Source organism: Schistocerca gregaria, chromosome 2 (assembly GCF_023897955.1).
Source record: "Schistocerca gregaria isolate iqSchGreg1 chromosome 2, iqSchGreg1.2, whole genome shotgun sequence".
Lineage (NCBI taxonomy): Eukaryota > Metazoa > Arthropoda > Insecta > Orthoptera > Acrididae > Schistocerca > Schistocerca gregaria.
In genome coordinates, this window is record NC_064921.1 from 25,081,210 (window position 1) to 25,102,727 (window position 21,518).

At 42.8% G+C, this 21,518-nt stretch overlaps 1 protein-coding gene across 1 annotated transcript in view; it reads right to left on the reverse strand.

Annotated features, from left to right (window-relative positions):
* Positions 1-21,518, reverse strand: part of LOC126335601 (PDF receptor-like) — a 383,334-nt gene that overhangs the window by 129,702 nt on the left and 232,114 nt on the right. Inside the window, exons 5-7 of the mRNA XM_049999054.1 lie at positions 16,944-17,047; positions 10,357-10,492; positions 10,237-10,260 (exon numbers count right to left, since the gene is read on the reverse strand). Of these exons, the coding sequence (XP_049855011.1) occupies positions 10,237-10,260; positions 10,357-10,492; positions 16,944-17,047 (264 nt within the window). The remainder of the gene's footprint in view (positions 1-10,236; positions 10,261-10,356; positions 10,493-16,943; positions 17,048-21,518) is intronic.

Below are 21,518 nucleotides of genomic sequence, written 5' to 3' on the forward strand. Positions count from 1 at the left end.
TTTAAGCAATACACTGGATGCTTCTATGCAGGTCGCTGGTTTTGACGCTTCTGTAGAACTCGGTATAACTGGCCGCGACCAGGTGGCGCTTATGTCACCTTCGTATAGAGGGCGCTGGTGCGCATTGTCGTCCTGGAGAGGGGTCGGTTAGCGTGCACTTGGCTGACGACTTCTTAACAGCCCTCTCTGCTCTAACGTTCCCGTGCGGTGTGCCGGCTCTCGACTTTACGCCGGAACAGTTTATCGTGGGTCCAGTGAACGGAGTACTTAACGTTCTTAAAAGGTAAACTTTGCTCCTAAAGAAGGGTGCAAAAAGTACTCGTATGTGACTTTACATAAAAGATAGACCATTGCAAAGTTGGACGGTTCTTTTGAAAATAAGAACTATATAATCCTCTACGTCATTTAAAATTTACCGCAGGTTTCTGTCTTCATTGATTTATAAGATATAGTCTTATGAAAACGGATGACTCTACGTCTCAGATTAGGTCTACCAAGACTGATACTGCAAACAGTGCAAAAGTGGCAATTACCGGTCTGGCGATTCTCAAATCAGCAATCGCAGCAGCCTACTGGCCTGCTCAACGCGACCTAGCTGTTAAATGTGAGCACAGAAAATATTCCGGCGTGGTAACATTACAGAAATATTGTTTGAAGTTGGCATTTATGGTCCATCAGTTTGCGAATGGGATTTATATGTTAAGAGTAGATCAAACGTGAGTAGATGTGATATTGAAATCGGAACGCAACGCTAATTGCACGAGTGAATGGGGAAATAAGCGATGTGTCAAATAATTACAGTAGCTTATATACGCAAACGGCACGCTTATGTAATATCCAGTTTGAAATGGATAGCGAACGCATGGAAATGCCTTATCCGGAAAGGGCACAGTTCTGAGGGTTTATGATGAGAAGTGGACTGGGAACAATAGAATAAAACACGTTAAAGCTTATACGCAGAAACAGTCACCCTCCTCGTGCAAAGGGCAGGTTTAAAGAACAGGCGTCACACGCCGCTGCTTGGGGCACAAAGGTGAGAAGAGCACCAACTGAAAAATTCATACACTGAGGAGCCCAACAAACTGGTACACGTGCTAATGTCGTCTAGGGCTCCAGCGAGCACGCAGAAGTGCCACAGTGCCACGTAGCATTCACTCTACTAACGTCTGAAGTAGTGCTGGAGGGAACTGACGCCATGAATGAGTACGAGAGGCTGAACATCACTTCTGAACAGCACTTTGCAAGGCACCCCAGATATGCTCAATAATGTTCATTTCTGGTGAGTCTGGTGGTCAGCGGAAGTGTTTTAACTCATGAAAGTGTTCCTGGAGCCACTCCGCAGCAGTTGTGGACGTGTGGGGTCTCACATTGTACTGGTGGAATTGCCCTGATTCGTCGGAATGCGCATGCGTTCATGAAAGGATGCAGGTGACAAGACAGGACGCTTTGCCACCTGTCAGAGTCTTATCTAGACGTATCAGGGGACCCATATAACTCAAACTGCATACGACCCACATATTATGGAGCCGTCACCAGCTTGAACAGTCCCCTGCTGACACGCAGGGTCCATAGATTCGTGAGGTTGTCTCCATGCCCGTACACGTCCATTAGCTGGATACAATTTCAAACGAGACTCCTCCGATCGTGGAACATGTTTCCAGTCATCAACAGTCCAATGTGAGTGTCGCCGGGCCCAAACGAGGAGTAAAGCTTTGTGACGTGCAGCCATCAAGGGTGCACGAGTTGTCCATCGGCTCTGAAAGCCCATATCAATGATGTTTCGTTGAATGGTTCGCACGCTGACACTTGTAGATGGCCCAGCATTGCAATCTGCAGCAATTTGCTGGAGGGTTGCACTTTTGTCACGTTGAACGATTCTCTTCAGTCGTCGTTGGCCCCGTTCATGCAGGATCTTTTACCCGCCGCAGCGACGTCAGATATTTGATGTTTTACCGGACTCGTTATATTCACGTAGACTCGCGAAATGGTCGTACGGGAAAATCCCCAATTCATCGCTACCACAGAGATGCTGTGTCCCATCGCTCGTGGGCCGACTACAACACCATGTTCAAACTCACTTAAATCTTGGTAACCTGCCATTGTAGCAGCAGTAACCGATCTAATTAACTGCACCAACCACTTATTGCCTTATATAGGCGTTGCCGACTGCGGCGTCGTACTCTACCTGCATATATCTCTGTATTTGAATACGAGTTTCTTTGGCGCTTCAGTGTATATCACACTTAGTAACGAAGAGTGACGGAGATTAAACTGTATGTGGTAGAAGTGGGTGGGACCCCAAATGATTGGTTGCTTGTGTGGATAATAGTCTCGCACTAGCCCTGTTAATTCACTCATGTTCAGAAAAAACAGAACACCTTTAACGACTAAAGATAGGACGTTCATATTCACAGGACATGTACATTAGTATGTTTTGCAGGAATGATTAACATTTCAGTCACCTCGGTTCAGCATGTGTCCTGTTGCCAAGTCGGCACAGGGTCCGCCGCGGGCCCTGAGAACTTGTTCCATGAGTGATGGCATCGTACGCGTATAAGGCACAAATCGCGTCCTGTGATATCGGCATCCACGCTGCATTCACCTGGTTCTAAAGTCCATCTGAGGTGGTTGACACTGGGTAAGAGCAGTGCACCCGTGGTTTCACTATAACCCACATATTTTAGATTGGTAACTAGTTTGGCGATCTGGAGGGCCAGGGAAATAGGTTGACATCCTGTGGCACCAAGAAGGCACTCCTCCGTCCAGCAATACGTTGTCGTGCATTGTCTTTCTGAAAAATGGCGCCTGCAGAAAGGCTGTGGCTACCGGCCGCATGTGCCATTCACGTACGTCACTCTGGTCACAGTGCCCTAGCCACGAAACAGCTGTAATTCGTGATTGTACTCAATAGCACCCCACACCATGAAACCTTTAGTTGGCGCTACATACCTAGTGTGACTACAGTCACTGTGATGTTGCTCGATCTGTCTGAGACGAGTCAAAATGCAGCCGTCAGTTTCAAACAAACACAACACTATGTGATAGATTCCTGTCCACAGTGACGTCGTCCCCTACAACATTGCAATCCAGCATGTTTCTAAACAATCGTAAAAGGTAGGCAGAGATATGGAGACGACGCGCGCGTAACCCATGCCGTAATAAACGGTGACGCACTCTCAACCTTTATAGCTTACGATGTGTTACATTACTCCAGTGTTGCGCCAGAAACTAGGACGCAGATCTGTCCTACAATGCCATTCTGATAAGGTATTGTTTTTCTCGAGGGATGTTCTGAATTGTGGTGGTTGAAATGCTAATCATTTCTGCAGAATATACATTACTGATGTACATATCCTGTCAATATGAATATTCTATCTCCAGTCGTTGGAGGTGTTCTTATTTGCTGAACTTGAGTGTGCTATGCCATTGGTGTTGTACCGTAACAAGTCGTTGAAACAGCCAAAATCAAATTCAGCAAACCACTGATGAAGAGGGCTATCTAGCAATAATTCATTTACTGCATCCCAACGACAATAAAGCTTCAAGAAGCCATGTTCAGTTGGCTGAAGTGACAGCAACAGTAAATAACCTTGACATACTAGGCAGGTGAAGCAAATGCTTTCTCTGTGGTCAAGTAAGTTGTATCCAGATCTATAGTTGACAGTGTGTGGCAGAAGGTAATTCTGGTTCCAATGATCTGCCGCCTCCAACCCCCCCCCCCCCCTTTTCTACTTTCCAATGGCAAAGAATTTTCTCGCCGTTTTCATTTCACCAGATGTATGTTGTGGGACGTAATACGTTGTCAGACTATTTCTGGGAATTGCCCTCTCAAAATTTCAATAGTAGACCTCTCCGTGATGCACAACGCCTCTCTCTCAGCGACAAAACGCGCGGCTCTTCGTTGGATTTTCTCTATCTCTTCTATCACTCCTATCTGGCAGGGACCTCAGACAGACGATCAATACTCATGAATCGGTCGAACTTCCTTCGTAGATGAATAACATTACTTCAGATTCTTCTTATGAATCTCAATGTGCCATCTGCTCTCCTACTATTTGTTTCACATGGTGACTCCACTTATGGTCGGTCCTGGATATTTTTCGGCTGTTACTGTTTAAGCCAGCATTATTCCTCAATGCTCTCTAAGTCAGTCTGCGAATCGATCCTGCCGTCTGGCATGGCTACTTTCATATGACCAACCACATCATCTGCCAACAGTATCAAAGAATTTCCGATCATTCATATACGTTCTAAACAGTGAAGGTCGTGTCAGACTTGCTAGTGGTACCCCGAAATTACTTTCACATCTGCCGATTTGGTTCCGTTAAGAATGACACGTTGAGTACTATCTGAAGTTAGATTCAAGTCGGAACACTCGGTAATCTAGTATTTTTTGTTTTAATGTTTTTTACTAAACGGCAGTGCGGTATGGTAACAAATGCCTTCCTGAAATCAAAGGCCACGCGGAGTGGCCGCGCGGTTAGAGGCGCCATGCCACAGATTGCGCGACCCCTCCCACCTGAGATTTGACTCCTCTCTCGAGCATGGCTGAGTGCATTGTTCTTAGCCTAAGTGAGTTTAAGTAGTGTGTAAGGTTAGGGACCGATGACCACAACGGTTAGGTCCGTTAGGACTTCACACACGTTTTCTGAAATCAAGGAAAAAGGCATCAACCTGAGCGCCGTTATCTACACCGTTATGGATCTCATGGAGGAACAGAACGATCTCTGTTTGCGTGAAATTCTTGTTGATTTTCATTGTCCTAAAACGTTATAATTCTTGAGCACAAAACATGCTGCATAATACTGAAACTGATTCGCGTCAGCGACATGGGCCTGTAACTAAATGCATCTGTCCTGCGGCCCTTCTGGAAAGAGGGAATGACAGTTTCTAGGTGTCACTCGTAGCTCCAGCGATCTACAACAAGCAGCTCTTTTGAGAAGGAGCACATTCTTTCCCATAATCTATGAACACTCTTGGAGATATGTCCTCTGGTCGTGATGTCTTTCCTTTAATAAGCGATTGTAGTTGCTCTTCTACTATGATCGGTCGAGAAAACTTTAGTTTCAAAGTCATGAAAAGCTTGCCTCATCGATTTCCTTATGCTCATTTTCGCTTCATTCAGATTTTGTTTGGCAGCTAGGTATTTACTTCTCTTGAATCTGTGATGACGCTCTCTCTGTTTAAGTAGTAGTTTTCAAACGTGGCTTTTTTCCAATACCGTAATACCTTGATCGGAACATATTTGTCTAAGACATATTGAACGATGATTTTGAATTTTTCAGTTTATGCTACACAACTTCGATCCCAACACAGGATCTTCATTATTTAGATATTCTGTAATTTATGTTGTTGCTAAGGGAAAATATTTTCCTACCTATATCACTGTTCCTTGTAATACGTGTACTCATAACTGCTATCACAGCCTTATGACACTCTACTTTAACTGATTTGATAGTTCCAGGTGTTTTTGCTTCTCGAGCTCGTTATCAAATTATCTGCTCAAATTTAGTTTCGGACAAGACATCCCTGTCCCTGAATGCCAAAGAAGACTGTCTCTGTGTGAAGAACAGGGCAACGCAAGAGAAATTACTGAGACCCCGATGATCGTAGACCAACGTATCATAATCGAGGGGATAGTGGAAAACAGAAAATTTGTCATGGTTTAATTGCCAACATTCTGCACGACATTTTGACCAAGATCAATGTCGCCGCCCGCTGAATTTCCCGACTGGTCCTACACATTAGCCTAGAGAGCAGTCCCGGTATATTCGCATCCCATCAGCGACGTAGCGTAGCCATGAGGGGGGGGGGGGGGGGGAGCAGGGGCTGTATCCAGAAGTTCCACACACCCCTCGCCCCCTATCAACTACAGCTACGCACGTCCTAGTTGCCGTGTATTGAAATAGAAAGATATTTTGATTTTCACTCACACGACAAAAAAGGAATACGCACTACTCATAGTCAGCAAAGCCAACTATAGATTTATACCTATAAATCCACAACACTGTCGGCTATTGCCCATCTTTGTTTTAGCCAAGATCAGTTGGTGACTTTGCTTAAATTCAGTTGTTGTTAATCAGCTCAGCTCTTATTTGCAACTGAATGTAACGTAAATGCTGTCGTTTATTATTTTTGTACTCTATGCTGCTGTCATAGTTTCTAATTATGGATAAGTTTGTTACAAGAAAGAAGAAGAAACCAACTTTGATTTTTCCGCTAGCGTTAGGATAAGTTAAAAATTTATACGTAATACTATAATAGGCGAATTACCTATGTACAGCATTTTAATGTTAGTACTGGAGTCGTTTGTTTGAAGACTGGTATTACTTTGGAATTAAATATTTCACAAGGCAGCGTAACGGTAAATATCTTTACCAATAACATGAAATTAAAATAAATGCCTAGTGATGGACCTGGATTTGTCCGTGTTGATCAAAAAACCAACACAAATGCCACCCAAATGGCGATGGTTGCATTTCTTTAATAAAATTGCTGAATATTCTATCATTAGTAGCCCAAATGGCAAAATATCGCCCAGTCTGGTATCACGGTCGGTACTCACTTTGGTAAACCTGCTCCGATGCCGAAAGATAGGGAGCGGTTTGTGGTGAGCAGAAGTGGGGATGGGGAAAACAGACGGTTAGAACCGATTTGGTGTTTCATTTCTGAATAACAGGTGTTTCTCGTTATTTGTTTGGACTCGGTTAATATAGGTGTTTTTATTTTTGCTCATAACCAGGTATAAAGCCGACACGTAAGTTAGCTATAGGAGCAGTGTAAAATTTTCCCATTTTAAAGAAACATTTTTAAAGGAAGTGCAATGTTTACTCGATATATTAACATTGGTTTGAAGTACTGCGTTATTCTAGAAAGTGGGAAAAGTGATCAGTGCTGTCTTAATAACAATGTGGCCTCCGCTACACACCGTTGGGTAGCTTGCGGAGTATAAATGTAGATGAAAGAGCAAGAAATGCGTGGCATGTTGACTGGTACAGCACTACTGAGACAATGACGAACCTCTTACCACGTGCGGTCGCCTACTACTCGGCACACGTGTACAAGCAGTGTGCAGGCTTGCCTCACCTGGCCTGTACGGCAGATTCTCACTGTTCTCGCAGGGCATGAGCTGAATTACAGAATGGCGCCATCCCTAATCTCTAAGTGTCTTACGAATCGCGGTGACAGTTTGCTTTAAAATATTAGAAATGTTAGTAGCCACTACAAACTTGGAACATAATATAACGAGAAACCTTAAAAGTTAACAGTTCCGTCATAGCTTACAATAAAAATTGAGAGCATGCTGTGTCTATGTAACGTGCTTTTATATGCTTTCAGCCTTTGAAAAGCGACAAATTAACAAGAATAATAGAGTTATTCAACAGCAATTTTTACCCTTTAGCAGTGAAAATTAGTAACGTCGTCCAAATAGTGGTGTGGTACCTCATTACAAGATGTTTCGTGGGTACAATTTCAAAAAATTATAATCAGTAGAAGAATATTCCTGACTTTTTTGTGGTAGTCAAACACTTTTCGAGGAAAGCAAAGGATGGAGGACGGGCTAAGTTTCCTTTTAATTGTTTGTTTAATTTAATATTTTAATTCAGTATAGTTTGAACTTGAGGGACTCAAAATATTTCAATGTAGGTTCTATTTATACTTTATTATAGAAAATAATATGAATAAATAACCAAAAGTCGGTTATTTCAGACACCGATTATTTTGAGCGGTTTTAAGAGTCTGGTTAAGCTGGGCTTGAAAAACTCGGTATAACCGAAAACCAGTTGTTTCAGCGATAACCGACGTCTCTAAGCTTACGGGGTATGTGAAGACATCATATATAGTTCGTCTGTTTCTCAAAGATTTTTTCAGCAGGCTGTATCCCTCCCTCTCCCTTCCGTGCAAAATGTATTTACGCTCTTGCAGTAGTACAATAACTGAAGCACAATTAAATCTTAAAATACTGAACCACAATTAAATGTCAAAATATACATGACTTTATGCACTATCAAATGACTGAACATGCAACATCAAAGGAAAAATATCCAGTTTCAGAATTCAATCTCTTGTTCTGGCGCATTTTATTTCATTTTAAAATAATATACAAAATCATTATTTTCCAAATTCTGTACCTACTTGAGGTAGCTCTGCATGTTAGACCACTGAGTTATCGATCTCGGGATTCGAAGTGCTAGGTGGTTCGAATGCATCTGCCAACAACCTTGAAAATGGTTTTCTGTGGTTTCCCATTTTCAGTTTCGGCATATGCCAGGGTTTGTCCCTTACTAAAGACCACAGCCAACTTCTCTCGAATACCGTTCTTTCCTGTCACATTCAAATTGTCTTGAGGGATTCTCCGTGCTAAAAGTCATATCATAAATAAATATAAATGGTAATTTACGCTCATGCATTGAGATGCTGGCATATTCTTTAATGTAGAAAATGATCTTTCTTGCGTAGCAACAAGTGACAGATGCATACTTAAATGAGGAAATTTGGGAAAGTGTAACATTGAATAATTGCAGACTCCTTGAATTCCCACCAACTAAAAGTAGTCTAGCTTCTCTGTCGAACAGAAATCACTTTATTCCAAAAGCCCTGTCACTAATAAACAGAATGCTCCAAAAATTGGCGTTCGCACATTGCTGACCACTTTCTCAGCTCACATCCACACTGAAAGAAGAAGAGTATAAAATGACCTTGGAGGATGAAGAGAGATTGGAGCATCTCTGATTGTTAGCAGTTAACCAAAATACAGCACTCCTAAGTAACGAGATCATATTTCCGGCTGGTGACAACTTGAAAGTCGTTTCGAATGAAATGGTTTACCATTCTCTATGTAAATTTTGAGACCAAATGAAAAAATGAGTTTTTTTACGGTCCTCTGTGACAAATCTGATCCCTCCCTCCTTTTAAAAGATTCTGGCTACGTCCTTGATGCCAGTCGATTTTTCGGAACCACTGCCTGCAGTGCTCCATGGTCCCTGTCCGTCAGTACGTGATGTCTGCTAGGTAGTGATTGAGCTGTGGTTCTTCCTTCACGTTTCCACTTCACAGAGACGCCGCCAGAACTCGACTTGTGTAGATTAAGGAGGACTGAAATGTCTCTGATGGCCTTGTTATTCAGGTGGCATCCCTTGACTGGTCCACGTTCGACGTTACCTATACCTCCTGACCGACACATTCTGTTGTTGCTGCCCCTGTACTGAGAACACAGTACTTCCCGCCTCCGTTTACAATTACGGCTCAGCCTCCCGTGACATCTAGCGATCTTTTATGCAGTACGAGGGCTTTACCGGATACTCTTAGTGCACGCTATTTTTGTTGTTCACAAATTCTAATACCTGATTCTGAATTTGATTGAGGTGTGGTTATTCCTTCGCGTTTCCACAACACAGTCACATTACCAGCAGCAGACTTGGGCAGCTTCAGAAGGGTTGAAATTTCCCTGATGGTTTCGTTACCCACGCGACATCCATAGACAAGTTCACGTTTGAAGTCACTGACCCCTCCTGACTCACCAATTTTACTCTTTCTGCTTCTCTGCTGACAACATAAAACCTGTCATCTCGTCTTACATTGGCGGGTGACTTCTAATGGTCAATTCCGCTTTACATAAAGGTGTCAAGATACTACCGACCAGATAGTATATAGCCTTTGCCTTATAAATACCCTGGCACAGCGAGCCGATTTTCGCAAGCACAGAATGAAACGTACGAGCTAATACGAGTAGTCAATAGCGTAGAGAAAATAAACGAAGCTCCAGATTCCAATTTTGATGTCGAACAGGTATTTTACAATGCACTACAATCTGAGTAATATTTCTCATTTGTAGAGACCACTGCTAACACACACACATATGCTTCATAAAGTAAGACCTTACATCTGCTATGATGGCTTCAGTTCACCACAAATTTTAACCACGTACATTTTGCGAAAATAAAACAGCAATTATTAATTTATGCACATAAAGTATCAAAAGCCAGCATAGTATTTCAGTATCACTGCTGGATGGTACATCATAAAGATACCTTATCAAGCGCACACATATTTTACAACCGTTTTGCATGTGCTGTCCACTATAAAATATTAAACGCTCAACCCGTAATTTCTGAGTTCGTATGCGTGCGGCGGCTACTCCGCAGCCTTTGTCTGTATGCGTGAATATGCATGATTCCCTGTGTATAATGCAGCGGTGTGCCATGCCCACCGGGAGTGAAAGCGTGACGTACGCACCGTGTTGTCGATGCCCTGGCGGTGCTCGGCCGTGAGCGCCGCGGCGGCGGGCAGCGCCGCGACGCCGCCCCCGGTGTCGCCGCCGCCCCCAGGGGGCGCCGCTCCCGCCGCCGCCGCCGCCTGCTCCTGGACGCCGCCTCCTCCGCCCCCGCGCACCACCGCCTGGTCGGCGTACAGCGTCAGCCGGATCACCACCTGCACCACCATCGCCACGAACAGGTTCCGGTGGATGCGTGTCCGGTTGTTGCGCAGGCTCCTGCAACGTAACGCACTGCGGTCGAATACAAGCAACCACAAAAATTTCTAGGAGATAAAGTGAAATAAAATACGTCAGCTATAGAGATTTACTTTTAAAGAAATATACTTTTGTATTGAAACACATGCTCAGGTAGACATCTAAATGCATGTCGAAGCGCACCTCACACCACTGTTAGTAATTCACTTTCCTGTTGCACAAATGAATTATCCAAACGCAACGGAAATCGGTGGACATCATGCACAAGAACAAAAAAAAATAAATAAATAAATCACATCAATTTCACAAAAATTCGGCGATTCTTTCAAAATAAAGAACTTCAGAAACTTAGCAAGTCAATCAAGCGTTATTGCACGTCCGGCCATTATTCAAGCGAGTATTAGGCTTGTCACTGATTGACAGAGTTGCTCGATGTACTCCCGGGGAATATCATGTCAAATCATGTCCAACTGTCATGTTGGATCATCAAAATACAGAGTTGGTTTGAGGGCCCTACCCGCAATGCTTCATAAGCTCTCATTTTACGGGACATTCCGCGATCTTGCTTGCCAAAGTACGGTTTTGAATGCAATAAGACAAGCAGCAGTTACTCTCACGATGTCTGGGTGACCATAATCTTGCTGAAATGTCAATCCAAGGTGGCTTGCCATGAAAGTCAACAAAACGGTTACTGTCATTCATGTACCGCTGTGCTTCACATGTGCCGCTGATACCAACCGAAGGAATCCTGTTACGAAATGGAATGGCTCCCCAGACCGTCGTTCTTGGTTGTCGGGCTGTCTAGTGGGTGACAGGTTAGTATCCCACCTCTGTCTGGAGCGTTTCCAGACATCTTCACTGGACATCGGGATTCAGTTTCATGCGGGACACATTACTGGAGACGATTCTACTCCACTTAATGAGATTCCATGTCAAATGTACCGAAGGTCACTTAGAGCGGGCTTGTTGGTGTGCAGAGGTCAATGGTAACCGGCGCAAGGGCCGCCTTGAACTTAGCCCCCTTTCTGTGGGCCGCCTGTTAATGGTACTTCAAGTCACTGAAATATCAGTTGCACGTCATGTCGATGATGACCAATCCGGGGCTCTAAGTGCCTCTTGACCATTGCTCGGTCCTCAGGCCAGTCACATCTCTAGGTTGACCGCTTCCTTCTTGACGCTGCCTTCGACCGTCGTTCACCCATTCCTGCCAGCATCGTCGAATAATCGCTTCGCTCCAGTCCAAATGTTGAACTATGTGCCGATTACTTCAACCGGATTCTTTGGGCCCAACTACACGTTGTCTCTCAAATGCTGACTTCTGCGTACATTGCTCACACGCCTCTTTGCGAGACATCGTTATTATCCAACTAAATAGACGGAATGAAATTCACAAAGGCTTTATGCATTATGCATTATGCATTATGCCCCTGTTTACGATCCAGCTGCGCCGTGTAATTGCACTGCAGTGTCGCACATTCATGCATCGGCGGTCAGAGTTTACAGCGTTGCATTTTTCATCGATAGCTTAAACTTCAGACTATTGCAATTCCGTCACAGTGATCATGTATCCTCTTACAGTAACATAACGTCGGTACTTTATCGCACACTGTAGCGTCACCATCAAACTGGCGCAGACTACTGTTCACCCTATCCGTCAGATTGGCGTTGATGTGTATACAGAACAAGAGACGTCCTAGCGCACTGCTGACTACTCTTTTATCTCTGATGAAAACACGTCATTCAGGGCCATGTACTGGGTGCTACTTCTTGACAAGTTTTCGAACGACTCACATATATGACGCAATATTAACGTGATCCTTATTTTTCGGAATTTCGTGTTTCTTCACGCACACCTCGAAGTCTTTTTTTGTTTTTCCTTAAGACGAATTTTAAGACCTGTTTTACTGGAATCGAGGTCGACGAAACCATGCCGGAGTGGCCGAGAACTTCGTCATGTCACTAGGTGTTGCTTAATACTCTTTATGCGTGTACTTGACTGTTATTATACCCCCGCACGAGATTTTCACTCGGCAGTGGACTGTGCGCTAATATGAAACTTCCTGGCGGATTAAAACTGTGTGTTTGACAGAGATCTGAACTCGCGAATTTTGCCTTTCGCGGGCAAGTGCTTTATCCACGAAGCTACTCCAGGACGACTCACGAACCGTCGTCACAGCTTTATTTCCGACATTACCTCTCTCTTACCTTACAAACCTCACAGAAGTTCTCCTACGAACCATGCGGGAGCTGTTCTAGGCAATACAGCCTAAAGCCGCGCTACCGCTATGGTCGCAGGTTCGAATCCAGCCTCGGGCATTGATGTGTGTGATGTCCTTAGGTTAGTTAGGTTTAAGTAGTTCTACGTTCTAGGGGACTGATGACCTCAGATGTTAAGTCCCATAGTGCTTACAGCCATTTGAACCATTAGCAGTTGTAGTGTCAAAATTGCGTGGTGAAGCTAAACCTTGCTATTTGTATTGGTAGCGCCGAACGCTAATTACGTCAGCAATTCCATTACACGTCTCCACCCACCGGGACATTTTTTGAAGAATACCGATGTCATGAAACAGCACACTAGTTGAGTTAAAAATTGTTTTCTAACTCCACTGATGTGCTTGTTATTCACATCGTAAATCTTGTTTTTCCATTCTCACAGCCACTCCTCTTCCCGCTGTGCAATCGGACTACTTCTTTTATTGTCACTTGCTTCACACAATCAGAGTGAAAGACTGAACATGGTGAAGGCTCAAAAAGTAATAAGACTCCTTCACAAATTATGTTCTACTATAATTTCAAAAGAAAAACGTAAAACGTTTACCGTAAATTGTGAAAAAATATAATATAAAAATATCGGCATTTGATATTACCATTTTGATGAAGATATATCGGGAGGAAAACGTTGCTGCTATTTAGTAGATTTTGGAAAATATATCGATATTTTATCAACAGCCCAAATGTATAGTCACAGACAGTGGTGGATTTATTTCTGACGCGACAGTGACTTATCCGTGGCAGTTTCCTTGTGAAGTAAGCGAGGAGGAGCTCATGTAGCCAGCGCACTCCAGCCAACAGCGCCTGCAGTTAACCATCTTTCTGGCTCTGCGGTCGGCGGCAGTCTGTTCGGCTTCGATCACTGCTGAGAAGATACGGCGACACTAGCAGCGTATTTCCGTCCTTTCAGGGCATGCGCTAGGGAACAACAAGGGAGGTTTAACCGCTGACGGTAACTGCAGGTAGTGTTCTCATACACTACTGTAACAGTCGTAACGTTGCGCGGCTCCTTCTTCCTAAGCGAGGAAAACTATTTATACTGTTGCCGCCCGCAGTTTAACCATTCACGTCTTACTTAACACATGACGGTGTCAGCTATATATTTACGGCATAACAGTAATGTGCGTGTACTTTTTCTGCTTCAAATGGCATTCTCGTGTTTTCTTTCCGTTTGAAATTCTTAAATAAAGTTCAACTGTTTACCGGATCAAACACTTTTTACTGTGAAACAAGATCCCCGATAATTGAATTATTGAATTCTCTAGCCATAAACAGGTGCACTAGGCGTCTGCATATTTCAGAATATTTAATTAGCGTGGCCCATGCGACTCAGTCGAAACTTCTCATCTACTCTTTTGTTTCACGGGGTAATAATGTCATTATTCTTAATCTGGGGTGGCAAGTCTGCATGTCTTCACCACTTGCATACCGTTGGAGAATTCGTGGAAGCGTTTCTTGCAATCTCCCAGGACAGCGCCTGGCACTATTGCATGTCAACGGCAAAATGTTGCTCAAAGCATGGCTGTTTAACGTTTCCTAAGTGTCTGATAAGTGGTTAATCTGCCGAAGCGAGATACGAATCTCGAAGAAAATAGTTTTTTAATGTAAAACAGGCTCTGCTGGCTGCTATTACTCCTGTTCCATAATAAAGGAGGGTTAACTTGAGTGGGTGACTTCCGATATAGGATGTTTTAATCATCTCTCTCGAAAGTATAACCGCCCAAAGCTTTGCTTGTTTTCCTGCTGCATTTCTTGCAGAATCCATGTAACATGTTTTCTGATGGTTGTGAACCCTACGTCGTTACTGGCCTGTTGAATTGGGATGAATGTACCCTCCCCTATTTTTCGAGTTTTTGCAGCTGCATCTATGCCACTTCAATGGTTCACTGGCGTCGAGTCAAATAACGTTCTAAAAGTTGCACAATGTCTCAAAGAGACGTCATCTTCAGTTGCTTACCATATCCACGCCATAGGCATAAACGTTTATCTGCACTGATGTATAAAAGGTCGTTATACTGCTCAGCAGATATTCATCCCTCATAACCTCCTCCAATGCAAAATTAAATTGGAGACACGCATCTCCTTACGTTACACCATCTTCAATAGCTAGTGGATTGCACACCATTCCTTCCGATCTTGCACTTCTCTGTATCTCGTTCATTGCCGTTCTTACAGGCCTTAACAGTTTTCCATGAGTTACTAGTTCAGTCAAGGCAATTCTGTCTTTTGCTGATTTGTATTTATTGAAGAGTTCATACGTTTCAGTTATCATCACCATCGTATACATTTTGGGGGTAGATATCTTCACCTGTTCCAAAACCAAGCACATTGAAGCTGGTATCATTGTCTCCTTCGTGGTCATCCTAGCTTTCTCCTATCCTCGAGTCTGTGATATACGTCTTTGATCCATATGTGGTTGATGGTCATACCATTTCTTTATACACTGCTGGACCGTTTGCACTATGCCTAGAACATGGAACTCTTCTCTTATCTCTCTGTTGATTTTATAAATCTTTGTTTACGTTGGAGATCTTCGAAGTCTGACTTTTACTTCTTCAGTTCACTGTAATTGTTTGGTCGTTGAAGTCCATACTTCGGGTCCATACAGTCATAGTATTACATTTTACCTAGTATTTAAGCACTGTCTCTTTCCTAGTTTTGTTCAGGACCGTTTTCTTAACCGTACCTAACATGTATAACTTTGTACTTTCTTTTCGGGATCATTATCATAAATATTGGTGATATCAGAACCCAGGTAATCAAATATATGAGCTTGTTCCGGTATGATATTCTCGCTTACAATCTTCGCTGTGAGATGTTCCTTTCCATAAAAGGTTATATTTTCTTTGTGGATATGATTAAATTATATTGTTGTGCCACTATATAAAACGGCCACTGTGGTCTGTAATTATCGCATGGGAGAGAAACATGATAGACATGCTGAGAAGATAAAGAGGAACTGATTACACTGGAAAAAGTTAGTTCCAATTTTGGCCACTAGGTGCAACTTTGGTGCTGTGCAGCATCTGGTTGATGTCTGCGATGCTCATATAGATCAAATGCTGAAAGCAGCTGTCAGCAATAAAATCAGCATTAGGCCTTCTGACTTCGTTTGACGTCCCGTTCCTAATTCATTACACGCGGAAACATTTCTATACTCTTTCTTGCATTCACAGCGCCAGAGTTGCACCTGATGGCCAAAATTGGAACCAATTTTCTCAGCGTAAATTGGTTCCGTATTAACGCATTGTCATATCTACCAAGTTTTGCTACCAATCAGTAATTACAGCCCATAGTGGACCTCTGTGAGTAGCTACCCTTTAATTATAACCATTCGGTATGTTGTTTTCCATATTGACTAAGAGAACGTGCTCCTCTGCAAAAAACGAGTGCGTTAAAAACTGTCCGCCGTGGTGTGTAGGAATCTTCCATTTTCTTTTGCCATTTATTGGTTTTATGTATATTGGAAACAATCACGCAAGTTGTTTATATGGGGCGATAAAGGACACTCTTGCTTACCTTCTTATATGATCCTTTCCAAGCCGGTCATTGTGACCGAGCGGTCCTAGGCCCTTCAGTCCGGAACCACGCTGCTGCTACGGTCGCAGGTTCGAATCCTGCCTCGGGCATGGATGTGTGTGATGTTCTTAGGTTGGTTAGGTTTAAGTAGTTGCAAGTTCTAGGGGACTGATGACCTCCGATGTCAAGTCCTATAGTGCTCAGAGCCATTTGAACCATTTTTTGATTCTTTCGAACACTGAACTACTGCTTCAGATGACGCGTATCTCCATATTGTTAACAGCATTCGGACTGTGAACTGATCTTATTAAATGCTGAGGGATCGCATACTTTCCTAAAATTTTCCACAACTCTGATCTGACCATCCAGTCGAAGGGCGTTCCATAATTCAGAAACGATATTATATTCTCCATGTCTTTCTACTGCCTGGTTTTAGACAAAATTCAATACATACATGATCATCCCAGTACACAACCATTCTGCTGTTTAATCAGAAAAGTGTGAGTTGTGTTTTCCAAATTTCGTCTCAGAGCAGTTGGGAGGAGATGTTCAAATGATATGTTGGGAAATTCTTCATATTTCATTACTTGTAGCGCCATTTCTCGGTCGTTGTAGAACTTTATGGCTTACCCGTGGTATTTTAGTGAGGAGTCAGACGTGTTGAGAGCGTGCGGCGACCCACCTGAACCTGCAGAAGATGGCGAGCGCCACCAGCAGGGCAGCCAGCGAGACGCTGAAGCCGATGATCTCGAGGGCGCGCGTGCGCTCCGCGATTTCCAGCTTCACCTGCGGACACGGGCAAACGTAGGAGATGAGTGACTACGTCTGCCGCTCCAAGGTATTTGTGTGTGTGTGTGTGTGTGTGTGTGTGTGTGTGTGTGTGTGTGTGTGTGCGTGTGTGTGTTTTAAGGGTCTTCGGCGTTGTCAGGAAACTGTTGTGATTTACACATATACCTGAGGCTTAGCGACTAACCTACCTGCTTTGTCCTATTGCAACTCATCCCTCCAGCGTTCCATCGTACCTATCGCAGAGCGCTTACTGGGTGCTGACTTTAACAGATTCGGACTCAAAAACTTAAAATTTATTTTTCTAAAATTTTCTAGTTTTTATTAGATTATTAGACACACATTGAGACAGAACAAAGTAGAAAAGAAGTGTTTCATGCATCAATTGAACAAATATCGGTCGTTTTCAAATGCAGCCGCTGCATACGACATTCGTTACTTTTGGCGGTAAGGTGACAGACAGGCCCTGTCTGGAGTCAGGCGCAGGGCCAGCTAGCAGAGATCACACTTCCATTTGCTTCCCTGAGGTTCTTCTTTGTGCTGCAGCGCACATTCTGCCTTAAGCAAACGTTTTGCTTCCAATGTATGTTTCGCAAATGCAACAACTGTTACACATCTTTTTGCTAATGCTCTCTCTCTCTAAAGTAATGCAAGACAACGCTGACTTCGAAATTCTAGACTACTGTTTTCAGCTAACACATCATCTCTACTTTCACTGTTCTTCTCAGTCTGAGTCGGCATCGGAAGAAATCCGTTCCGAAAGGCGCACCACAGTTTGCTCTACCTGTATTCTCCGAGAATGAAACTGGAAATGTAACAACCTGTTTCCCGTAGAACTGCAGTGGTTTCAAAGTCGCGAGGACGCAGAGTACAAATCTGAACAGGACAGTTTATTGTACCTAATCCATGCGCAAAACGTGCCTTACAGAGACAAATTCAGTCACAGTTTCAAAACGAAGACAATCGTGGACCGTATACAGAAACAGCTCCTACGTTTGCTCATTTAACTGCTAAGATGAGAAATACGTGGAGTATTTCAAGCAGTAGCCGCTACAGAGCAGCACCTACTTGAGGCGGAAAGAGTCGCTACACGTGTAGCTGCTGTGGATATGCCACAAAACGAGGGAGTCCTAGGTGGCTTCAAGCGGAACCACGCGGTCTGAAAGGGCTAAGGCGCGCCCACACCTCTGCTCCTTGCCCCTAGTAGCTGTGCGCCAACGTTCGCCTCACACGGCTGCCTACAGTTGATGTAGCACTGTAGGAGCACGACTCTTTCTCAACATGTGCGCGTACGTGATTCTCTTCAGACGTAAATACTGTTTGTTTCTCTACTAGAGATTCAATCGAAATGAGCGAGTAGAGGTCTGTGAGATAAAAGCAGATAATGCTGTTAGGCATGGGTCAGGAAAGGAATGACTTACCCGATATGACATACGCACAAGTGCAGTCATTCCACTGTTCCAAAGCTGTCGCATGATGTTTCTTGTGTAATGTACATGTGGTACATGAATAATCGTGTATCAGATCAGTTTCGTGTGGCTGTTCGCGAATACGTAGCTCATGAATGCCGGACATTTGCCACGCCGGACATTTGCCACACTTGCCTCTTCGCCAGGTAGCGATCTCTAAAGTAAGGGACGCCCTTCGTACTTCTTCTGTCCGCTTTTAAACCGCCGTCTCCACATCTTACTCGATACAACCAGTACGTAAGGGACCTTCTTCTTCGACATCTTGGCCAAATACAGGGCTTCTTTTCCGAAATCGAAATATTTATAACTTCTGGGAAACGAAAGCAATACCGACGTTTTTGTCAATATGTTATTAGTTCTGCCGAGTATAAATATAGCTCCCTCTGTCTGTACGGTAGCTTCCTTTCACGCTTACCGATTCCGATAGTAACAGTCTATCGCCATGGGAGCAACAAGAAAGGAACATGTAACGAGAATTCAAATGTACGCTAATCATTTCTTTTTGATCACTGCTTTTGTGCCTGCTTCAATTACTACATCTGCATACCCAAAAGACAATAATGAAAGAATAAATGCGTATGTGACTGTCTGAAAAGAAGAAGGATATACTCCATATTAATTTACTCTCTAAAAACATTAGTTAATAAAGTGTGGCGGGACAATGTTCAAAACATAAGTGAAAACACGTTCACTAAACAGAGATAATAATATCTATGACTGACATGTCATCTAAAGTCGACGTACAATTTTAAAATCTTAGAAATCAGGAAATGAATTAATACAAAATGCTACACTTGTAACGTACGTTAGTGTTCTACATTGTTTAGCTCTCGTATTTACAGGGTTACAGAGGAAGCATCCTAGGTTTTGAAGGGAAAAACAGTAATTGTAATTATCTGCACTACAACACTAACAAGAAGCACAATTTAAGGAAAAATAATGTAATGTGTGTTCAAGCTCAAATCGACATTGAAGCAGATAGTTCCTGTAACTTAGTATGGGCAGAGGTTATATTCGACAACCGGAATAAATTAATAACTAGCTCCTTTTACCGACCCCCTGTCTCAGATGAAACTGTTGCTGAACAGTTCAAAGAAAACTTGAGTCTCATCACAAATAGGTACCCTACTCACACAATTATAGTTGGCAATGACTTCAATCTACCTACCGTATGTTGGCAAAAATACATTTTCATACCCTATTGCAAATAGAAAACCACTTCCGTAATTGTTCTAAATGCTTTTTTAAAATTATTTTTAACAATTAGTTGACGAGGCCATTCAAATTGTAAATGGTTACGAAAACACAATGGACCTCTTAGCCATCACAACGGATACAGGGATTAGTGAACATGCAGTCGTAGAGAGGCTCACTTCCGTAACAAAGAAATTCACCAAAACTAAACGCGAAATATATCTATTTATAAAAGCAACTAAAAAGTCGGTTGACGTCTTTCAAAGAGATAGTCTCCAATCCTTCCAAAGTATGTAAATGAAGTCCATTTGTGGCTTACGTTCAAAGAAATAGTATCGACAGCACTCGAGATATTCAAAGCAAATAAATTAATAAGAGACGGAACTGATCACTCATGGTACACAAAACACGACAGAAAGCTGCTGCAGGAGTACCGCAAAAGGCACGTATAATTTAGAAGAACGCAAAATCTCCAAAATTAGTGAAGTTTTACTGAGGCTCGAAATTTTGTGCGGATTTCAATGCGAGTTGCATTTAATAGTTTGCACAAAAATCTCGCTCCAAAAATGTGGAGGAAAATCTAAAGACATTCTTGTCCCATGTTAAATAAACCAGCGGAAAGGTTGTAGTAAGTACCTTTTCTCCGCGATAGCGAAGGTAATGTTACTGATGACAGTACCACTAAAGTGGAGTTACTAAATGAATTTTCCGAAATTCCTTCACCAAAGAATACGAAGTAAATTTTACAGAATTCTAAATCAGAACAGCTGCAAACATAATTTAGAAGTAGGTATCCCTAGTATTGCAAAGCAACTCAAATTGCACTATCAAATAACTAATGTTGCAGAGGTACCTGAACTGCCAGTGACAGAGGAAATGATCAAATATCTTTTCAAAAAGTCTCTAATGTATAAGAAAAGTAGGTCTGATACATTTGTTTCTGATGTTCTTTAGTAACAATTAATTTTCAGTAGTAAGTTCCTTGCTTTTACTGACCTGTTTAAAGATAATCAACAATTTAGTAAGAAATTTTAATTTTTAAAGGACTATATCTAAATGGAACACGTGAGGCAATACTGTCCCTACGACTTACCTTAGAAGCTACATTAAGGAAGGACAAACCTACGTTTCTAGCATTTGTAGACTTGGAGAAAGCTTTTGACAATTTTGATTGGAATACTCTCTTTCAAATTCTGAAGGTAGCAGAGGTAAAACATAGGGAGCGAAAGGCTATTTACAGTTTGTACAGAAACCAGATGGCAGTTATAAGGGTCGAGGGGCATGACAGGGAAGCAGTGGTTGGGAAGGGAGTGAGACAGGGTTGTAGTCTCTCCCCGATGTTGTTCAAAGTGTATATTGAGCAAGCAGTGAAGGAAACAAAAGAAAAATTCTGAGTAGATATTCAAATCCATGGAGAAGAAATAGAAGTGTTGAGGTTCGCCGATGACATCGTAATTCTGTCAGAGACAGCAAAGGACTTGGAAGAGCAGTTGAACGGAATGGATGCTGTCTTTAAAGGAGGATATAAGATGAACATCAACAAAAGCAAAACGAGGATAATGGAATGTAGTCGAATTAAGTTGGGTGATGCTGAGGGAATTAGATTAGGAAATGAGACACTTAAAGTAGTAAAGGAGATTTGCTATTTGGGGAGCAAAGTCACTGATGATGGTCGAAGTAGAGAGGATATAAAATGTAGACTGGCAATGGCAAGGAAAGCGTTTCTGAAGAAGAGAAATTTGTTAACATCGAGTATAGATTTAAGTGTCAGGAAGTCATTTCTGAAAGTATTTGTATGGAGTGTAGCC